This window comes from Schistocerca gregaria, chromosome 7 (genome assembly GCF_023897955.1).
Source record: "Schistocerca gregaria isolate iqSchGreg1 chromosome 7, iqSchGreg1.2, whole genome shotgun sequence".
In the NCBI taxonomy this organism is placed as follows: domain Eukaryota; kingdom Metazoa; phylum Arthropoda; class Insecta; order Orthoptera; family Acrididae; genus Schistocerca; species Schistocerca gregaria.
Window position 1 is genome coordinate 557930515 of NC_064926.1, and position 21389 is coordinate 557951903.

At 43.4% G+C, this 21389-nt stretch overlaps 1 protein-coding gene across 2 annotated transcripts in view; it reads right to left on the bottom strand.

The window, feature by feature from the left end:
- The window catches only part of LOC126281735 (A-kinase anchor protein 17A-like), a 118927-nt gene that overhangs the window by 35718 nt on the left and 61820 nt on the right, over positions 1 to 21389 (bottom strand). For both annotated transcript variants that reach the window (XM_049980918.1, XM_049980919.1), the window contains exon 3: positions 19390 to 19573. In XM_049980918.1, the coding sequence (XP_049836875.1) occupies positions 19390 to 19573 (184 nt within the window). The remainder of the gene's footprint in view (positions 1 to 19389; positions 19574 to 21389) is intronic.

Consider the following 21389-nt stretch of genomic DNA (forward strand, 5'->3'; position numbering starts at 1 on the left):
ATTTATTGCTGCAGTACTGTTTCGGAGTAGTGGGCTAAAGTAAAATTCTTTGTCAGAGTATTAGTTCTTATCAGTCACAATTACAAAAATTTAACTGAAAAACAATGAAAGATTCCCAAAATTCCAAACAATTCCTGTATTTTCCCAGATTTTCCATTTGTCCTGGGGCATATAAACCCTGTGATAGCTCATCTGTTGCTTTACTTATATTTTAATACCAGGCTAGCATCTTTCACAATTTTTTGTATGGGTCAATGCAAGAGAGGTGGGAGTGAATGAGTGTCATTTTGTAGGTTTAAACCTTGCTGCTCAGTGCTCATAAATGCCTCCAAACAAATACAAACTCACACACACAATTTGGTGGTGGACTTTCAGACAGGTGAACAAATGGTTGGTACTCATACCAATATAAATAGCTGTGCAATGATGGCAGCAGAGCTAGTATATGATATGGTCGCTTTCACAAGCAGTCCAGCCTCTGATGGTGCATGATAAGCCTGTGACAGGACTGGAAGTATGTGGTCAGATCTTGCACTGGGTCTTCAATAAGGATGTGAGCCCTGTGGCAAAGGGTTGGGATTCAGAGTGGTGTAAAGATGGACTATTTTGTTGTGAAGATTGGATGGGCAACAGAACACCACTTTAGGAGGTATGGGATGGATCTTGAGTAGGACGACTCTCATTTCAGGGCATGATGATACATAATCAAAGCCATAATGAAGGATGTATTTCAGCTGTTCCAGTCGATGGTGATATTGTGTGACAAAGTAGGTACACCTTTGTAGCTGGTTCTTGGTGTTGTTGGCAGGATTGGGCGAGTCTACGGGAATGGCATGGGAAATCTGTTTGTGGACTAGGTCTGTCTGTGAAGGCTATTATGAGACCTACAGCATACTGGACAAGATAGTTCTTGTCACCATACAAAAGCCGTTAGGTGTGAAAAGGATGGCAGTTATCGAAATGCAGACACTGTTGGTGGTTGATGGATGCAATGTGGACAGGAATGTACGTGTAGCCATCAGAGAACAGAAAGTCAGTGTTCAGAAGGTGGCATGCTGGACTGATGAGGAGCAGGTGAAGCAGCAGGAGAGAATGTGTTGATGTTGTGAAAGAATGAGGAAAGGGTGTCTTGGCCCTGAGTCCAGATCATGAAGAAATCATCAATGAACCTGAACCAGGGCAGGGGTTTGGACTTTTGAAAGGCTAGGAAGGTTTCCCATAGATGGTCCATAAAAAGATTGGCATAAGAGGGAGACATGAGGGTGCTCATGGCTGTGCAGCGAATTTCTTTCTATACCTTCCCTTCAAAGGAAAAGCAGCTGTGTGTTAGGATAAAGTTAGTAAGATGTATGAAGAATGAAGCAGTGAGTTTGGAGGCTGCAATTAGTAAGATGTATGAAGAATGAAGCAGTGAGTTTGGAGGCTGCAAGAGCTAACATTCCATAGTGGCAAGACCATGCACATGAGGGTGGTTGTCATAGAGGGAAGTGGCATCAACAGTGATGAGTGCAGATTCAGGAGGTGCAGTGATGGGGATGGTAGAGAGTCAGTGAAGGAACTGATTGGTATCTTTGATTTGGGAAGCTAGATGTCATACAATTGACCGGTGTTGGTGAATGAGAGCTGAAATTCTTTCAGTGGAGGCACAATAACCATCTACAATGATGTGTCCAGGATTTATTGTTTTGTGGAGTTTGGGGGACATGTATAAGGTTGGTGTGCAGAGTGTCATAGAGGTGAGGGGAGAAATGGATTCAAGGGAGAGATTCTGGGAAGGCTTTAAGCAGTGGCTGGAGTTTAATTTGGGCTTCCAGGGTGAGAGTACTTTGGCAGAGTTTACAGATGGAGCCATCATACAATTGGTAGAGGCCTTCTGTCAGGTAGTCACTGTGATTCATAATAACAGTGGTGGAACCAAGCACCAACAGTACCTGGATTTCATCAGGTTCCATCTCTAACACACCAAAACCTCCCACACAGTCTGGCCACCTGTAAATGGTGTATCTGCAGGGACTAGAACTCAAATGGCCAACAAGCTGAGGATCTCACAAAGGCCTTCATGGATGGGCACTATCTCCAAGATCACAGATTTCCCATGCCATATCCCCACATACTCCCACTACCCCCAAGAACCAGCTACAAAGAAGCATCCTCTTAATCACCCAATACCAACCCGGACTGCAACAATTGAACCACATCCTTTTCCAGGACTATGATTATCTATTGTGCCCTGAAATAAGGAACATCCTACACAAAACCCTTCCCACCCCTCCTAAAGTGGTGTCCCATCACCAACCCAGCCTCCACAGAAACCCAGTCCATCCCTGTATAGCAACGAAAATAATCAATATTTGACAATATGATGTAACTGGATAAATAAGAAATCTACTCACCAAGTGAAGTAGAACACATGCATAAAAGAAGGTTATACTTATTCAAGTTTTCCGAGACAGTGGCTACTTATTCCTGCAGAAGGGTTGAAGGGGAATGAAGAGGTGTTGAGGGAAAGGATTGGAGAGATTTAGGAAAAGGGATAGTCTTCAGAAAAGTCACCCAGAACTGCAGGTCAGTAAATACTTGCCACACAGCGTGAAAAGAAAAGACTGTTTCCATCCCTTTGACCATATCCCTGTGGAAGGTCCAGTGCAAGACCCATCCAATCCACCCACCCAACACATTACTCAAGTCTTAACCCAGGCTTATCCTACATCATCGCAGGCAGGGCCACTTGTGAAAGTCGCCATGTCATGTACCAGCTCCGCTGTAATCGTTGCACAGTTTTTTATATCGGTACGAGTACCGACCAGCTGCCGACGTGGATGAACAGCCACTGCGAAACTGTGGCCAAGAGCAAAGTGGAGCACCCTGTAGCACAACATGCAGCTGAACATAACACGCTTGATTTCAATGGCTGCTTCACAGCCTGGGCCAACTGCATCCTCCTACTCACCACCAGCATTTCTGAACAGAATAGATGGGAGTTGTCCTTACAACACATTCTCCATTCCCAAAATCATCACGGCCTCAATCTGTGGTAATCTACTGTCCCCACACCCTCCACCTAGTAGTTTCCACCCCTTCTTATGGCCTCCTCCCATTTCACATGCCCTCACCCTCATTGTAGGTCACTCTCTGCCAACTCACCCAGCAGTCTCTTCCCTTTCTCTGCTCTTCTCATTTTCCAGTTCCTGTTTCCCCATCCCCCTGTCTCCCCCCACAGCATCTCGATGCTGTGCCTGGCACCTTTACGATGAGAATCAATCTATCCTTTTCATAATATTATTGATAAACTGCAAATGCCACACACTTTACTGACACTCGTGACCAACATTATATTTGTAACAGAATGTCCCAAAATCTTTTGTTTTTCAATTCTATCTGTCCGTTCAAAATGTAATTTGGTCCATTAGTACAATGTGAAAATATTCTACGAGATCTCTGCCTTATGTAAAATAATAATACTATTTTCAGTTTTATCCACTGCATGCTTTCTTTACTCAAATGAACAGAAAATGTTGACAGTTTGCTGTCATAGGTATTACAATGTTCTTTGTACCGAGTACATACTTTTCTACTGCTTTGTTCAATTTCACACAGCGTAAGGAACAAGAAAACAGCATGAGGAAATTATTCGAATGAGACAGAAATCAGCAGATGTTATGTACATGTACAGACAAATAAATAATTATATTAAAAACAAAGATTCCAAGACTTACCAAGCGGGAAAGCGCCGGCAGACAGGCACAATGAACAAAACACACAAACACACACACAGAATTACTAGCTTTCGCAACCGATGGTTGCTTCTTCAGGAAGGAGAGGGAAAGACGAAAGGATGTGGGTTTTAAGGGAGAGGGTAAGGAGTCATTCCAATCCCGGGAGCGGAAAGAAAGTACAGGTGTACACTTGCACACACACACACACACACACACACACACACACACACACACACACACACACACACACACACATATATCCATCTGCACATACACAGACACAAGCAGACATATTTAAAGTTGGCCTTTAAATATGTCTGCTTGTGTCTGTGTATGTGCGGATGGATATGTGTGTGTGTGTGTGTGTGTGTGTGTGTGTGTGTGTGTGTGTGTGTGTGTGTGTGTGTGTGTACACCTGTCCTTTTTTCCCCCTAAGTGAAGTCTTTCCGCTCCCGGGATTGGAATGACTCCTTACCCTCTCCCTTAAAACCCACATCCTTTCGTCTTTCCCTCTCCTTCCTGAAGAAGCAACCATCGGTTGCGAAAGCTAGTAATTCTGTGTGTGTTTTGTTCATTGTGCCTGTCTGCCGGCGCTTTCCCGCTTGGTAAGTCTTGGAATCTTTGTTTTTAATACATTTTTCCCATGTGGAAGTTTCTTTCTATTTTATTTACAAATAAATAATTGCAATTTTGGCAAAATGCATGATCTATTCAAGGGAAAGAGCTTCACAAATTGAGCAAGTCAATAATATTTGGTTCAACTCTGGCCCTTATCTGAACAGTTATTAGGTTTGACACTGATTGACACAGTAGTTGGATGTCCTCCTGAAGGATAACATGCCAAATTCAGTCCAACTGGCATGTTAGATCATCAAAATTGAGCTGGTTGGAGAACCTGCCCATAAACCTCCAAACATTCTCAACTGGGGAGAGATCCAGTGACCTAGTTAGCCAAGGTAGGGTCTGGAAAGCACAAAGACAAGAAATAGAAACTCTCACTGTGTTGGGTGGACATTATCTTGCTGAAATATAAGCCCAGGATGGCTTGCCACAAAGGACAACAAAATGGGGTGTATAATATCATTGACAGATCACTGTGCCGGAGGGATGACGTAAATGACAGTCAAAGGAGCCCTGCTATGAAAAGAAAGGCATCTCAGATAATCATTCCTGGTTGTTGGGCCTTATAATGGGTGACGGTCACTGTTGCCTGGAGCATCTCCAGATGCATCTTTGGCCTAGAATCTCACTGACTAGAGAACTGTCTTCTGTGATGAGTCCTACTTTGAACTGAGCCCTCATGACCAGCAAAAACGAGTCTGGAAATTCCCTGGACGGTGATGGGATACCAATCTGACTATCACCTGCCATATGGCCTGACAACCAAGGGTTATAGTCTGGGGTGCCATTTCATTTCATAGTAGGACCCCTTTGGTTGTCATCCATGGGATCCTTACAGCATCGGTAAGTCAATGATATTCGGCATCCGTTTTGTTGCCCTTCATTGCAAGCCATCCTGGGCATATGTTTCAGCAAGATATTGCCTGACCACACACAGCGAAAGTTTCTACTGTTTGTCTTCGTACTTGCTAAACCCTACGTTGGCCAGCGAGGCCACTGAATTTCTCCCTGATGGTGAACATTTGGAGCATTGTGGGAAGGGCACACCAGTCAGCTTGGGACTTTGACAATCTAATGTGCCACTGGACAGAATTTGGCACAATATCTCTCAGGATTGGTTGGTAGGTTGGTTTGTGGGGGTTGAAGGGACCAGACTACAAAGGCCTTGTTCCACGACCATGAAAACCTACAAGGATAAAAACAGGCAATGGAGGTAACAAAGGACGACACAGAACAAGAAAGACACAGACAAAGATCAGAAAACAAGGAATTAAAAGTACATAAAGTTGTAAAGTGGTTGACCGACCATAGAAACAAAAAAGGAAAAGCCAACCACCATGAGACACACTAAAAATCTCAATCTAAAACTGTACCCCAAAGGCCAGACTCAACACACAAGAGAGACAAACCCTCAAATTGAGCGATAAAAGCCCCCTGCTCGAATAAAACTCAAAACTAAGCCTGCCATGGCAGTGTCATCCGTTAAAAGAGCAGGGAGCATATCAGGCAGTGCAAACGTCTCCTGAGCACAGTTGAAAGCAGACAGTCCAACAAAATGTGGGTCACTGTCAGTGCTGATTCGCAGCGACATAGAGGCACGGTCTTGCGGCACAATAAATGACCGTGCGGCAGCCAGATGTGGCCAATGTGTAGCCGGCAGAGTACAATGGAGTCCTTGCAAGAAGCTCGTAAGGAGGAGTGCCACACACCAGTAGTCTCCTTGACATCCCAAAGTTTGCTGAATGAAGGCAGGGTGCACCATTCATCAGTCAAGGTACCAAGTACCTTCTGCCACAAAACTGACTGGAGATCACACTCCACACTGTTTGGCCAGCGTGTCAACCCGTTCATTATCCGGGATGCCGTCATGACCCAGGGTCCACACAAAGACCACAGGCTGGCCACAACGGGCAAGAGTATGGGGGGACTCCTGGATAGCTATCACCAGACAAGAGCTTGTAAACTGCTCAGGGAGTCACTGCAGATAATGAAGGACTCACCTGAACAGGAGTAGATATATTCTAAGGCCCGAGAGATCGCTACCAGATGTGCAGTGAAAACACTACAGCCAGCCGGCAATGAGCATTGTTCAGAGCCATCCCAAAGAAACCACATCGAACCGTCGGTATAGACACGTCAGAGCCATGAAATGTGGCAAGGATGGAAAGAAAGTGGTGGGGGAGGGGCTCGGGAGGGACTGAGTCCTTCGGGCCCTGTGCCAAATCCAACCAAAGGCATGGGCAGGGTACACACCATGGGGGTATACGTAAATGGGCCTGGAAAAGAGGTGGGAGACAGAAAATCTCAAACCCAGAGAGAAGAGCCCAGATGTGAACAGCAATCATAAACCCTGACCGGGGCACCATTCTGGAATACAGACAACCAAGTTTGGGAACAGGAGATGGTAATTTGGATGCTCGGGCAAGCTACAAACATGTGCAACATAAGCAGCCAGTAGTCGTTGGCGCCGGTCTGCAATGGAGGGACACCAGCCTCCACAAGTATGCTGTTGACAGGGCTCGTGCGGAAAGCTCCAGTTGTGAGTTGGACCCCACAGTGACGTTTGGGGTCAACCAACTGCAACACACAAGGCGATGCCGAACCGTAAGCCAAGCTCCCATAATCGAGACGGGACTGAATCAATGCCTGATATAGCCATAGAAGGGTAGACCAATTGGCACCCAAGCTGATGTGACTCGAGCAACAAAAAGCGTTAAGATGGCACCAGCACATTTGTTTAAGCTGCCAAATATGAGGAAGCCAAGTCAACCATGCATCAAAAAGCAATCCCAAAAACCGATGTGTCTTCACCACAGCAAGAGGTTCACCGTCAAGATAAAGCCATGGCTCAGGGTGAACAGTGTGATGCCAGCAGAAATGCATGACGCAAGTCTTGGTGGCCGAAAACTGGAAGCCATGCGCTACAGCTTAAGACTGCACCTTGCGGATAGCGCCATGCAGCTGCCGTTCAGCAACCGTAATACCAGTGGAGCTATAGTATAGGCAAAAGCCATCAGTATACAAAGAAGCTGATTGGTACATTCCCATAGCTGCAGCTAGCCCATTGATAGTGACTAAAAAGAGGAAGATGCTCAAGACAGTCTTGCAGGACCCCATACTGCTGGACTCGGGAGGAACCAACTTGCATGAGGAAGAAATGAAGGGACAGAAAATTTTGAATAAAAATCGGGAGCAGGCCCCTAAGACACCACCTATGAAGCGTGGTGAGGATGTGGTGTCGCCATGTGGTATCGTATGCCTTCCGCATGTCGAGAAAGATGGCAACCAGATGCTGACGGTGGGCAAAGGTCGTACGGATGACAGGCTCCAGGCAGATCAGATTATTGGTGGCAGAGTGGCCCTTATGGAGCCCACCCTGAGACGAAGCCAGAAGGCCCTGAGACTTAAGTATCCAGCTCAACTTCCGGCTCACAGTGTGTTCGAGCAACTTGCACAGAACATTGGTGAGGCTAATGGGGCGGTAGATGTCCACCTTCAGTGGGTTTTTTCCAGGCTTCAACACTGGTATAATAATGCTTTCCCGCCACTGAGACGGGAACTCACCCTCAACCCAGATATGGTTGAAAAGGTCTAGGAGGCATCGCTGGCAGGTCACCGAGAGGTGTTTGAGCATCTGATAGTGAATGCGATCTGGCCCAGGAGCCATATCAGGGCAAGCAACGAGGGCACTTTGGAATTCCCACACACTGAATGGAGCATTGTATAATTCGGGGTGGTGCATACAGAAGGAAAGGCTCTGACGTTCCAAATACTCCTTCGGGGAGCAGAAGGCCAGCGGGTAATTCTTAGAAGCAGAACTCTGAGCATAATGCTCTGCTAAGAATTCAGCAATCATGTCGGATTCAGTACAGACTGCTCCATTCAGGGAAAGCCCTGGTATGCTGACAGGGGTGCGATAGCCGTAGAGTCACCTAATCTTGGCCCAAACCTGCAACGGAGAGGTGCAGATGCCAATGGTGGAGACATACCTTTCCCAGCACTCCTGCTTCCGATGGCGAATAAGGTTTCGGGCTCGGGCACGGAGCCGCTTAAAGGCGATGAGGTCTTCCAGTGATGGGTGCCGCTTAAGACATTGGAGGGCTCACCTGCAATCTCTAATCGACTGAGTGATCTCTGGTGACCATCTAGGCACAGTGCTCCACCAAGGGGACCCAGAAGAACAGGTAATTGTAGATTCCACTGCAGAAACAATGCTGGTGGTTATCGTGTGAACAATCACATCAATGGCATCTTGAGAAAGAGGCTCAATAGTGGCAATGGAGGTGAACAAGTCCCAGTCATCCTTATTCAAAGCTCATCTGCGGAGGCGCCCAAGAGAGTGACGCTGTGGCAATGACAGAAAGATCGGAAAGTGGTCTTTACAGCACAATTCGTCACGCACACTCCATTGGACAAACGGTAGAAGGCCAGGGCTGCAGACTGAAAGGTTGATTGATGACTGAGTACGTGCCATGCGCCACACTCAAATGTGTGGAGGCACCATCATTTAAAAGAGAAAGGTCGAGCTGTGCCAGCACTTGCTCAATGACAATGCCTCAGGCTGTTGCCACCAATCCACCTCACAAAGGGTTATGGGTGTTAAAGTCGCCCAGTAACAGAAAAGGGGGTGGCAGTTGGGCTATCAGCACAGCTAATACATGCTGCGGGACATCACCATCTGGTGGAAGATAGAGACTGCAGACAGCAAAAGTCTGAGGCGTCCACACCTGAACAGCAACAGCCTCTACAGGTGTTTGAAGAGGGACACAATCGCTTTAAAGAGAGTTAAGGACGTAGACACAGACTCCACTAGATACCATCTCATAAGCCGCCCGATTCTTATAACAACTCCAATAGCCACGGAGGGCAGGGATTCGCAACACTGGAAATTCAAGTTTCCTGGAGAGCAACGCAGAAGAAAGGTGAAGGCTGATACGTTGTCGGAGCTCAGCAAGGTGGTGGAAAGAAACGCTGCAATTCCACTGGGGAATGACATTGTCCTTGGTCAAAAAAGACGTGAAGGGACCGAGGAGGTAGATTACGCCGCTGGGTCATCTACAGACACCGAAGGAGAGCCTGAAATGAGAACCATTGCGTCCAAGACATAGGCAAGGTTAGGTTGTTGGGGGATGCCAAAATCTGCAAATTGTCCTCAGATGCAGAGCTGGTAGTAACAGGTGGCAGAGACGCTACCTGACTCTCTTCTTCATATCCAACTTCTTCTTCTTCTTCCTCTTCTTCTTCTTCTTCTCCTCCTCCTCCTCCTCCTCCAGCTGTGCCTTAGGAGCAACGTGGGAGGGAGTCTCAGGGACAGATGAAGAGCGGGAAGCTCTGCGATCTGCCGCTCATGGTTCCTTGAGCCACTGACTGATGTCAAATGTTGCGCTGGAGGATGCCTTAGAAGGTAGACTTCCAAGGGACCCTTTCCACATGAGAGAAGCCAGAGGAGGCTGATGTACCTCCGGCGGAGGAGTGTGATCCAACATCCCCGTCAATTTGGGGGTTTTGTCTCCCAATGGAGGTACATTTGGAGCACCAGAAAATGCAGTGTCCCCATCATGGACATGGGGCAAGAGTCAGAGTGGCCCTGAGGGTCCACTGGAGCATTAAGAAATGCAGGGACAGCCGTCACCAACGGGAGCAACAATGTCACAGTTGCAGCATACCAAGCAGTCATTGGATTAGGATGAAGTCGTTCATATTTCCTCTCTGCATCTTGATAGGTTAGCCTGTCCAGGGTTTTTATTTCCATGATTCGTCACTCCTCATGGTGAACAGGGGGAGGGGTGCTTCCCACAGTTGACACAAGTGGGAGGAGGCACACACGGAGCACCCGGGTGCAGAGGACAACTGCAATCCCTGCATGTGGTTCTGGAAGTACAATCAGAAGACATGTGACCAAACTTCCAGCACTTGAAGCACCACATAGGGATAGGGACGTACAATTTCACATCAAACGGTAAACCATCACCTTGACCCTTTCAGCAATGAGTCACCCTCAAAGGCCAAGATGAAGGCACCGGTAGCAACCCTGTTGTCTTTGGGTCCCCTATGCATGCGTCAGACAAAGTGGACACCTCATAGCTCTATGTTGGCATGTAGCTCCTCATCTGATTGCAAAAGAAGGTCGCAATGGAAAATTAGACCCTGGACCAAGTTAAAGCTTTTATGGGGAGTAATCGACATGAGGATATCACCCAGCTTATCACAGGTGATCAATGCCCACGACTGGTCTGGGGGGACCGCTTGGATCAAAACTAGTTGCGCATTTTAGACTACGCTGCCACTTCCCCAAACCTATCTTCAAGGTAGTCTATGAAAAACTGGGGCTTCATTGCCTGAAAGGTCTCTGCATCAGTACGGCAACAAACTAGGTACCGAGGTGAATACAGCTCACAAGACCGAGTCTCCCTACAGTCCTCCCAAGTCGTGACCAGGGAGGGGAACACTTGGGAATCATAGGTTGCAGCATCAAATTTATTTTGTACGTGTTTGGAGATTGCTGGGACCAAGCAACCACCAGCTGGATTTGATTTAACCCATTTCACTGCGGGTCATGCGCCCTGATGCCACCCACTCCGACCAGTGGCTGTCTCCACGGTCGCCATCCAGCCACAGCAAGGGCCACCTGGCAGGATGGTCATTGCCAGGAGTCCTGGTGACCCAGAAGGATGGGTACCTACTCCTTGGCATACACGGGGAGGTCTCAGCTCTTGCATCAGCAGTACAATCCCTGTGTTGTCAAGGGGTTACCACCAAGAGGGTGCATGACAACCCCACCACAATGGACAATGGACTTGCTACCGCACTGGATTTTGGGTATTGAAATGGTCCAGAATTGTCATGGGGTGCGAAGGATGGTACGGTGAGGAGACAAGAAGTAGACAACCCATAAGACGTTGGGTGCAAAGCCTGTCACACGACAGTAAGTAGCATACAAGATCTTGGTGCAAAATGGACAAACAAAAAACACCATGTAAGTCATCCTTCCCCAAATGGCATGTACTAGCAACAGAAATTTGGAAAAGATAGAGGTCAAGCCCAAGAGGGGACCAACACATAAAGGCTGAAACATTGGAGACTCCTTTTAGTCACCTCTTATGACAGGCAGGAATAACGCAGGCCTATTCTAACTCCCGAACCCGCAGGGGGTATCTCTCAGGAGGAATCCAACAACTCTGTTAATCAATACTTTCTCCTGAATAAATCATCCAATTGTTCTGAAAGTGTAACCATTTATAAGTCTGTACACGTACATCACAACTACCATTTTCCGTACCATTTGGGTAATTCCTTCGTATTGTATGTTTGTTTGCATTGTGTCTTTTAAGAGTGTATTTATCACAACTGTTGCACTGCACTTTATAATTGATCAGTCAGTGGTAAGAGGATATCAGGTCAAATTTATACCATATATTGGAATGAATTGTATTTTTAGTAAAAAAAAATTTCTCTTGTTTTACAAGATATGTAGTTAATCTGGCCATCTGGCCAAATATTTGTCTAATGTATTCTAAGCCAGTGCTTCTCAGTTTCTGTTTTTCTCTTCATTTATCAATGTTATTTCCTTAACCAGTTTGCCTTTCAACTATGACCACATAGATTTAATTTTACTGTCCGATTGATTACTTTTCTAAATTATATAAAAGGCTTTTTAATTTTTCATCACTTTCCGCAATATTTCTTGTTATAAGAAGTCAGTCTTAATTCTTTATTCATCTTATCCATTTCATGCAATTTCATTTACAGCACACATGATTTTTTTAATTTCTTTTATAATGCAAGGCTTTCTAAAGTCTTGTCAGAGCCATACATTATTGAGTTTTTGGGAAAGCAGTCTTTAACCCTTTCACGGATATGGGCGTACATGTAAGCCTGGCAGGTTGAAATACCAGACGGTTATGGGCGTACATGTACGCCCAGTGGGCGGGAAGTCCAGACGGCTATGGGCATTCATGTACACCTGGCAGGTGGAAAGTCCAGTTCGGCTAATGGCATTCATATATGCCCGAGCTTGGGAGCAGGTAAACGTACACAATAGGATGGCTAATCGCTGCTGTCCGCATTTCTGACTATAGTGTCATTATCTGCTCTTCTTTGTAATGTAGGAAAGCACTTTAGTTTCCACCTCCTCTGGTCCTTTTTCCTTTACAAGTCTAACATTCGGCCAGTTTTCGCTTCGGTGAGACGACAGAGTTCGCATGTGTAGCCTTTGCCACATCAGAACACAATTTATCACATAAAGAAATCATGAATATTCTTATGAGTAGTACTGACGAAGATTGTAGTGATATTTCGGAGCTTTCTTCTGACGAAGAGTAAAACATGTCTGAACATATTGCTGAATCCTCAACATCACGAACAGAATATTCTTCCTCTGAAGATGGAAAAGAAGATGACGTAAGTAAAACTTTGTCAGGAAAGAGTAAGTATGACTGGACGGAGAATCACCCAGTGACGAAATGACACCATTTTTGAACACATTTGGCAGGTTAAAAGCAGATTTTGAAGAGCCAGCAAGTCATTTAGATCTTTTTTTTTTATACAGATCTATAATTATTATAAATTTATTAGTGACAAAATGATGACAGTACCCAGGAGATTAGCACGCTGGAAGCATATAGAGCCAGCAGAATTTTACTGTCTCCTAGCATGTTCTCTGCCTATGCCTAGAAGTAAAAAGTTAGAAGTGAATGAATATTGGTCGAAAGATTCTTTGCTTCAAACACCAATATTTTCTAACGTAATGGCCAGGGACTTGTACAAGTTGATCCTGCGTTTATTGCACTTCAGTGACAATTCCACCGCATCTCAAGATATTTTTGTAAAAATACGTCTCATTGTAGATCACACAAAAAATAAATTCCATGTGGCAGTACCCTTTGAAAACCAAGTGATCAGCAAAAGTCTGCTAATTTTCAAAGGAAGGCTCCAATTTAAGCAGTGCATACCAAATGAATGTAGCCATTTTGGCATTAAAATTTGCGTCTTTTGTGATGTATAAACCAATTATATTTTGGATTACATTGTCTACACTGGTGCCGCCACGGAAATAGAATCTGGAAATGCTGATCGGGGAAAATCAGATGATGTTGTTGTCAGTTTGCTGTTGCCAAACCTCAACAAAGGTCATATCATTTATTTAGACAACTGGTATTCAAGCCCCGAATTATTCCTGTGGTTCCATGATAAACGTACTAACGCCGTCGGAACAGTATGCAAAAATAGGAAACATCTACCACTGTTGCCAGACAAGCTGACAAATGGGGAAATAAAGTTGAAATCCTGTGGAACATTAATCGCATTAAAATGGATGGGCAATAATGAAGTCATGATGCTTTCCACCGTAAATGGATCAGAGTTTGTGGAGACATAGGAAAAAAAAAAAGAAACGTAGAACGGGCTAAAACAAATTGAAACCTACCTGTGTTGTCAGCTATAATAAGTCAGTGGGTGCAGCTGATAAGACAGACATGCTGTTATCTTCTGTACAGTGCATCCAAAAGACAATGAAGTGGAACAACAAAGTATTTTTTCATTTGACTGACTTGTGTGTGCTTAATGCAAGAACTGATTTTGAAATACAGAAGCAACAGAAGGTACCACTAGCGAAATACCATTTGGAAATACTCTGTCAGTTGCTTGATAAATTTCATAGTCAAACGTGTAAAAGTATGACCTCACAGACAACCGAAGAAGAAAGCCATTTCCGACAGCAGAATAAAGAGGGTCACTATCCAGGGTTTCCTGTAGCAACGGAGAAAAAGGAGATTCCCCAGAGACACTGTGTAGTATGTACTGCTCATTCACAACCAAAAATAATGTGTGTAAGATGCAAAAAGTGTGATGTGGCTCTCTGCTGCATGGTGCCACATTATGAGAAATCTCATACGCTAAAGAAATATTAGGATATTTTAGTAACTGTGTAGATTTCAAGTAAAGGAAAGTAAAAAACAAAAAGTAAATAAAAGTAAAAAAAAAGTTTGTAAGTCAGCCAGCACCAGCCCAAAGCCTGCATCCAAAATGAGGATGGAAAACCTATAAAATAAACAGTACTGAACATGACGGGGGAAAAAAAAAATAGCGAGCAAGAACAAGGAACAAGGTAAACATTTGCTATCCGATTTCTTACTGAACTATGCCATGGACCTATCACATAATGAGTTATCCAGATATATTGTTTGTTTCGCTTTGAGTCCAGATACATGACACAATTTGGTTTTAAATTTCTGTAATTATTTTTTATTTAAGATAGTAACAAGAACTGTTCGAGATTTGTGCATTTTTGCTGCACACTACTCCCTTTAAACTATATACCTTGAAACACATTCATCCCACGTTAATGTAATTTTAATATGTTGTAGACACATACATTGATGGTGTAAGTCCCAGGTTACAGGAATTACTAATAAAAAAGATCTCATCATTTTTCTAAACCAACTGTTTTTCAGCCCATAATAAACACATAACTAATAGTGTTGGTTAGTTTCGAAGCTCTATTTCGTGGTTAACAGAAACTACAACCACTGTGACCATACAGGGTATACTGTTTTTAGGAATAACATTACTGAACAGTGGTTCTGTGTGCGCCAAAACATGCGGGAAGCCTGCAGTAGCCGTAGCCTACAGCGACTACACGTCTTGAGTGTGCCACCCGCCGGCCAGGCGCACACTGTGTTTCCTCCCATCAGCCGGCCAGGCAGCCAGGACATGCGGCTCATGTAGCTGCGAAAGGGTTGAAAACTGGCAGAAATCCAATTTTAAATATATAAAATTTGGAACTGAGTCTGTCACATTACATACACCCTCCTGTCAGATTCCTGTAAGGTAGCCTTGAAACATACTGCTGTCTGATAATTAATTATTGTAAATGTTTTCCATGATACCACTTACCTGTAATCAGGTAAGTTGTGACTTCTGAAATTTTCCCGGCGTATTTGTTCTTCTAATAATTTCCGGGTATGCAGCCGGATCCCGTCGACATTCTGCCACGATATTTCGACCCAGAGACGTCCGGCCATCATCAGGTGAGTACACAACTACTGAAGAGCCCAGGTGCAGTCGCGGTATTTATGCCGATTCTCGCGCACGTGTTGACATGCGCGGCACAGCCGAGTTGTACGTGCTGCCCTCGGTGGTGAAAGTGAAAGATCATCTAGTCATTGAGTATCGAATGACACTGTCTATTCCGCTGTGAATGTATAATTTTAATAACAGGATTCCAATTTTTATCCAGTTGAAAGCCATTGTCACGATTTATAAGATTATCGGCAAGACGTATTTCCACTGATTCCTTGATTACGGAATCCCAAAATCTGGAAACCGGAGCTAAAATTTTTGTTCCATTGTATTGTGAATGTGGCTCTGCATATATTGGCCAGACGACAAGAACTGTCCATGAACGATGTACAGAACATGAAAGATACACCCGTCTGCGGCAACCGTCAAAATCGGCAGTAGCAGAGCACTGTATTTCATTGGGACATTCAATGGAATACAATGGAACAAAAATTTTAGCTCCGGTTTCCGGATTTTGGGATTCCGTAATCAAGGAATCAGTGGAAATACGTCTTGTCGATAATCTTATAAATCGTGACAACGGCTTTCAACTGGATAAAAATTGGAATCCTGTTATTAAAATTATACATTCACAGCGGAATAGACAGCGTCATTCGATACTCAATGACTAGATGATCTTTTACTTTCGCCACCGAGGGCAGCACGTACAACTCGGCTATGCCGCGCATGTCAACACGTGCCCGAGAATCGGCATAAATACCGCGACTGCACCTGGGCTCTTCAGTAGTTGTGCACTCACCTGATGATGGCCGGACATCTCTGGGCCAAAATATCATGGCAGAATGTCGACGGGATCCGGCTGCATACCCGGAAATTATTAGAAGAATCAGGTAAGTTGTTTAGTATGGCTGGTTGTGCATCATGGTCAGAAAAGACATACATTACTGAATAAACAGTTGCAACTGATTAGGTGTTCACATAAAAATGTGTTATCTGTTTGTGAAGAGCTTTCCTGTGTACTTCTGGTGGGAAACCAACAACATAATTTAAGGTTCAAGTATTGAGTAACATTACCAAATCATATTTTTTACCTGAACCTTTCAGAAAATTAACACTAAAATCTACACTGACAATCATTTACTTTCTTTTGTCTGCTATATTGCTTGGATAATCCCTCTTTCAATTCCGTGTTTCGCACTACATTAAAGGTTGAATAAAATAACTTTGTGACTGACAAATTGCAGCAGCTGGAAAGGGGTTACAGGGGAGGGGGTGGGATAATGACAATTACAGAGCTGCCAATGAGCAGCTAGCAATGATTGAAGATGCTCTGCACACAGCGAAAAATGTGGTGCTCAAGAAAGGACCTTGAGCAGCAGGCAGCTGGCACCTGCCACTTCACCGCCTACAATGGTTTTCACAAAAGATGAGACATTGAGTTGCAGACAGGCACAACCAAAAGACTGCCCAGCGTCCAGAAACAGTGCTAATGGATATGTGGGCTGTACTTGGGTGAATGTATGTGTGTTTTCTATTTTAGAAGAAGGCATTGTGGCCAAAAGCTCAGATGTATAGCAGTCTTGTTGTGCCTGTCTGCAATTAAACATCTCCTCTATATGATCAGTAGCAATCTATCCCTCCACAATATTGCTTATTCCATCCTGGATTTTCCAGTTATCACAAAGGTATTTTAATCAGAATATAATGAAATCTAATAGAAACTGTAGCACTGATGCATATGTTCCTTAGTATAGTAACAGAGCTTGAATCGGTTCGGTTCGGTTCGGTTGTTTGGGGAAGGAGACCAGACAGCGAGGTCATCGGTCTTATTGGATTAGGGAAGGATGTGGAAGGCAGTCGGCCGTGCCCTTTCAAAGGAACCATCCTGGCATTTGCCTGGAGTGATTTAGGGAAATCACGGAAAACCTAAATCAGGATTGCCGTACGCGGGATTGAACCGTCATCCTCCCGAATGCGAGTCCAGTGTCTAACCACTGCGCCACCTTGCTCGGTTAGCTTGAACCATTTCCTTTTTTTTTAAAGGGGTGTTGCCAGAGATTTTATAGAATTTGCACCATAGACAAAGCAATAATTTGTAATTGCTGCTGAATCTTAAAATTCTGTTTGTCATTTACAAATAGTCTACTGTGCTGAATCCTATTTGTCCTTTGCCTGATTGAACTCCAATGTTATTTCTCTGTGGTTGGTGAGCTAATATTTGGTCAACAATACAAAGAGGAGACTGATGAGCCTGTACATTTTTGTCTCCTTTATTGTGCAACAGAACAATTAAAGCTCTGAAACTTCCTGGCAGATTAAAACTGTGTGCCCGACCGAGACTCGAACTCGGGACCTTTGCCTTTCGCGGGCAAGTGCTCTACCAACTGAGCTACCGAAGGCAAAGGTCCCGAGTTCGAGTCTCGGTCGGGCACACAGTTTTAATCTGCCAGGAAGTTTCATATCAGCGCACACTCCGCTGCAGAGTGAAAATCTCATTCTGGAAACATCCCCCAGGCTGTGGCTAAGCCATGTCTCCGCAATATCCTTTCTTTCAGGAGTGCTAGTTCTGCAAGTTTCGCAGAAGAGCTTCTGTAAGGTTTGGAAGGTAGGAGACGGATACTGGCAGAAGTAAAGCTATGAGTACCGGACGTGAGTCGTGCTTCGGTAGCTCAGTTGGTAGAGCACTTGCCCGCGAAAGGCAAAGGTCCCGAGTTCGAGTCTCGGTCGGGCACACAGTTTTAATCTGCCAGGAAGTTTCATATCAGCGCACACTCCGCTGCAGAGTGAAAATCTCATTCTGGAAACATCCCCCAGGCTGTGGCTAAGCCATGTCTCCGCAATATCCTTTCTTTCAGGAGTGCTAGTTCTGCAAGTTTCGCAGAAGAGCTTCTGTAAGGTTTGGAAGGTAGGAGACGGATACTGGCAGAAGTAAAGCTATGAGTACCGGACGTGAGTCGTGCTTCGGTAGCTCAGTTGGTAGAGCACTTGCCCGCGAAAGGCAAAGGTCCCGAGTTCGAGTCTCGGTCGGGCACACAGTTTTAATCTGCCAGGAAGTTTCATATCAGCGCACACTCCGCTGCAGAGTGAAAATCTCATTCTGGAAATTAAAGCTCTGTTGTCTTCCACCACAGACCTTCCGTAAACGAATGCTTTTCTTCCAGATTTAAACATTTTTATTACAACTCCATCATCTTCAGTTGCCTTTCCTTCCTTCATAGAAAGAATGACTTAATACATCTCATACAGTACTACCTTCAGATGGTCTGTGCTTACTTTATTCAGAATCTCTGTTTCTGATTCTCCTCTCAAATTGTATGAACTTTTAAAGAAAGTTTTCCCTCTGCTATCTTAACAGATGATTTGCAATGCCTGCCTATGTACATTTTCACATTCTGATAAGGAGGAAAAAGGAAATTCGTGCATAACATCTTGTCATTAGTGTCAGAGATCAAGTTCAAATTGGTGGAAAACTGAAAATGCAATCACCTGCTTTCTCTTCAAAGAATCTACCTTAGAATTTGTCCTAAATTATCTAGTACAAACCATGGAAAACAAAAATGTGGATAGGCAGGCAGATATTTGAATTTCCGTCCTCCTGAATGTGAATCGTAAGGTTCATCAGGATGCCACCTTTGAATTAGGTAGTAAATGATCTTTATTGACAGTTGCAGGAATCAATAGATATCTGTGAAAATTCTGTACAAGGTGATACAGGGATTTTAAGCAGAAGTTTGACAAAAAGCAAAGAATTGTTCTTCGATCAGGAAACTATCAACAGTGTTGGTTTCCCTATCTTATCTTTACACAGACCCGCTCCGTCTTTTGTAAGACTGAAGAACTCTTGGGTTTGAAAGCTATAGAACTGTTATCTTTTATATCATTTTGGTGTCATGTGGCATTTCCTATCTGTGGTTTGATATAGTATTATTTTAGACTATTTTTTTTTTCCTGTAAAATAATCTTGTAAGACACCTTCACTACCTTCATTGTATTTACATGACTTTTTTAAAAAGTATTAGCCAAATATTCATACCTTTATTCTTTCAAAAAGAGCATTCAAAAGCTGAAGACTTTCTACTTCTTGCTGCACTATTAAATGTTTTTGTTTCTCAGCTTCATCAATTTTTTGTTTCATGTCATCAGCTTTCGCTTTCTGCAAGTCTGTTACTGCTCTCTCATATCTTCTTTCTTCATCATGTTTACAATTCTTCTTCTGTCTGGAGAAAGAAATCAGGCGATTAAAGCATCAATAAATCTATCAAAATTAGACATGATTGTCTTAATGGGAATTCCGTGATCGTTCATTAAATAAAAATATGGCGTTTCAGTCTTTGATTGCTATTCTTTATTTTCAGTGACCAGTTTCGGACTAGCTGCCCATCTTCAGATCTGTTTGTCTTACAGATGAGAAGATGGGCAGTTGGCCCGAAACCAGTCACTTAAAATTAAGAATAGCGATCAAGGACTGAAACACCATATTTTCATCAATAAGTCATTTAATAAAAAGATGTAGTGTCTACTGTTTCAGTGTATGTAGTATCAACTGCAAATAACTCAAAGTAAATGGGCTCATAATTAAGAAAATAATGTGATTAAGAAATATTTTTTACATTAAGTCAATAACCAGCTGTAACTCAGAGTCTTGTTGATCACCCATAAATTTTTACACTCCTGGGCACAAAATTTACTATTTTAGGAAACTTAGTCTCATCATTACATTAATGTTTGATTACATGATGTACATATATGATAAGACATTCGTACATTTTCCACAAAGAATGTGTCCTTCTCTGTCCTGCATAATGAAATTCTTAAATCTATTTAAACTGTTTGTATTAATAACAAACAGGACACCTCGGTAATTTTAAACTAAATTCAGTGTTCAATTTCATTAGATATATTATAATGATGTCAAATGAGTTGTATAAGAAGCATTTACCACTGAACTCTGATTACCATTTAGATTCTAAAGTAATCTAACTTAAAAGTATGAAGTGGATAACAATCAATCATTTGATAAAATATCTACTCACCAAGCAACGACAGGAGAACACATAAACAAAAAGGTTTAAATAATTAATGGAAAATCTCATATAAAGATGTGAAACAAATACTAACAAAGAGATAGGGGGGCTGGCCAGTACTTACCTAAGCTCAGTACAGCCAATAGATACACAAAAAACTGAAAATTTACGTTCCTAGCTTTAGGAATAAATGTTCCTTCATCAAGGAGGAGAGAGGGGAAAGAAAGGGAAGAAGGGAAAGTGGATTTAGTTACTCACAACCCAGGTTATGAAGCAACAGGGAAAGGAAAACAGGGAGGGTGGCAAGGATGGAGGCATGGTTGTCAGAGGGAAGCTAAAGATATTCTACTGTAGGTACTGTGCCAGCTTCAAACCAAAGAGGATGCATACAGAAGTAAAGAGGTATATGGTATAAAGATGTAGGATAAAAAGATGCATGAATGGCTAAAGAGGAAAGGGAAAGAGGAGAAGACTGGAGAGTAAATGGGAGTGAGTTTGTTTAACAACCTCTATCCTAAATAAGAGGCAGGATTCCTCTCTCCTCCCTGATGAAGGAACATTTATTCCGAAAGCTAGGAACATAAATTTTCGGTTTTTCGTGTATCTATCGGCTGTACTGAGCTGAGGTGAGTACTGGCCAGCCCCCCTATCTCTTTGTTAGTAAACAAAAAGGTTTAACTTTCACAGGCTTTGAGAGAAAGTGGCTCCTTCTTCTGGCAGAAGAGTTGAAGGGGAAGGAAAAGGAGTGAAAGAAATGGATTGGAGAGATTTATCAGAGTTCAGTGGTAAATGCTTAGTGTAGAACTTATTCAACATTGTTGAATGAAACTGAACATTGAATTTAGTTTAGAATCACTGGGGAATTCTGCCTCTTATTAATACATTATATTGCCATTAACTGATTATTTTCTTTGTCGTATCAATCATATGATATACAGTAAATATTCTATTTTCATTCTTAGTGCAGGACACATTTCCACACTCATCAAATTAGCAATAACAACATTAA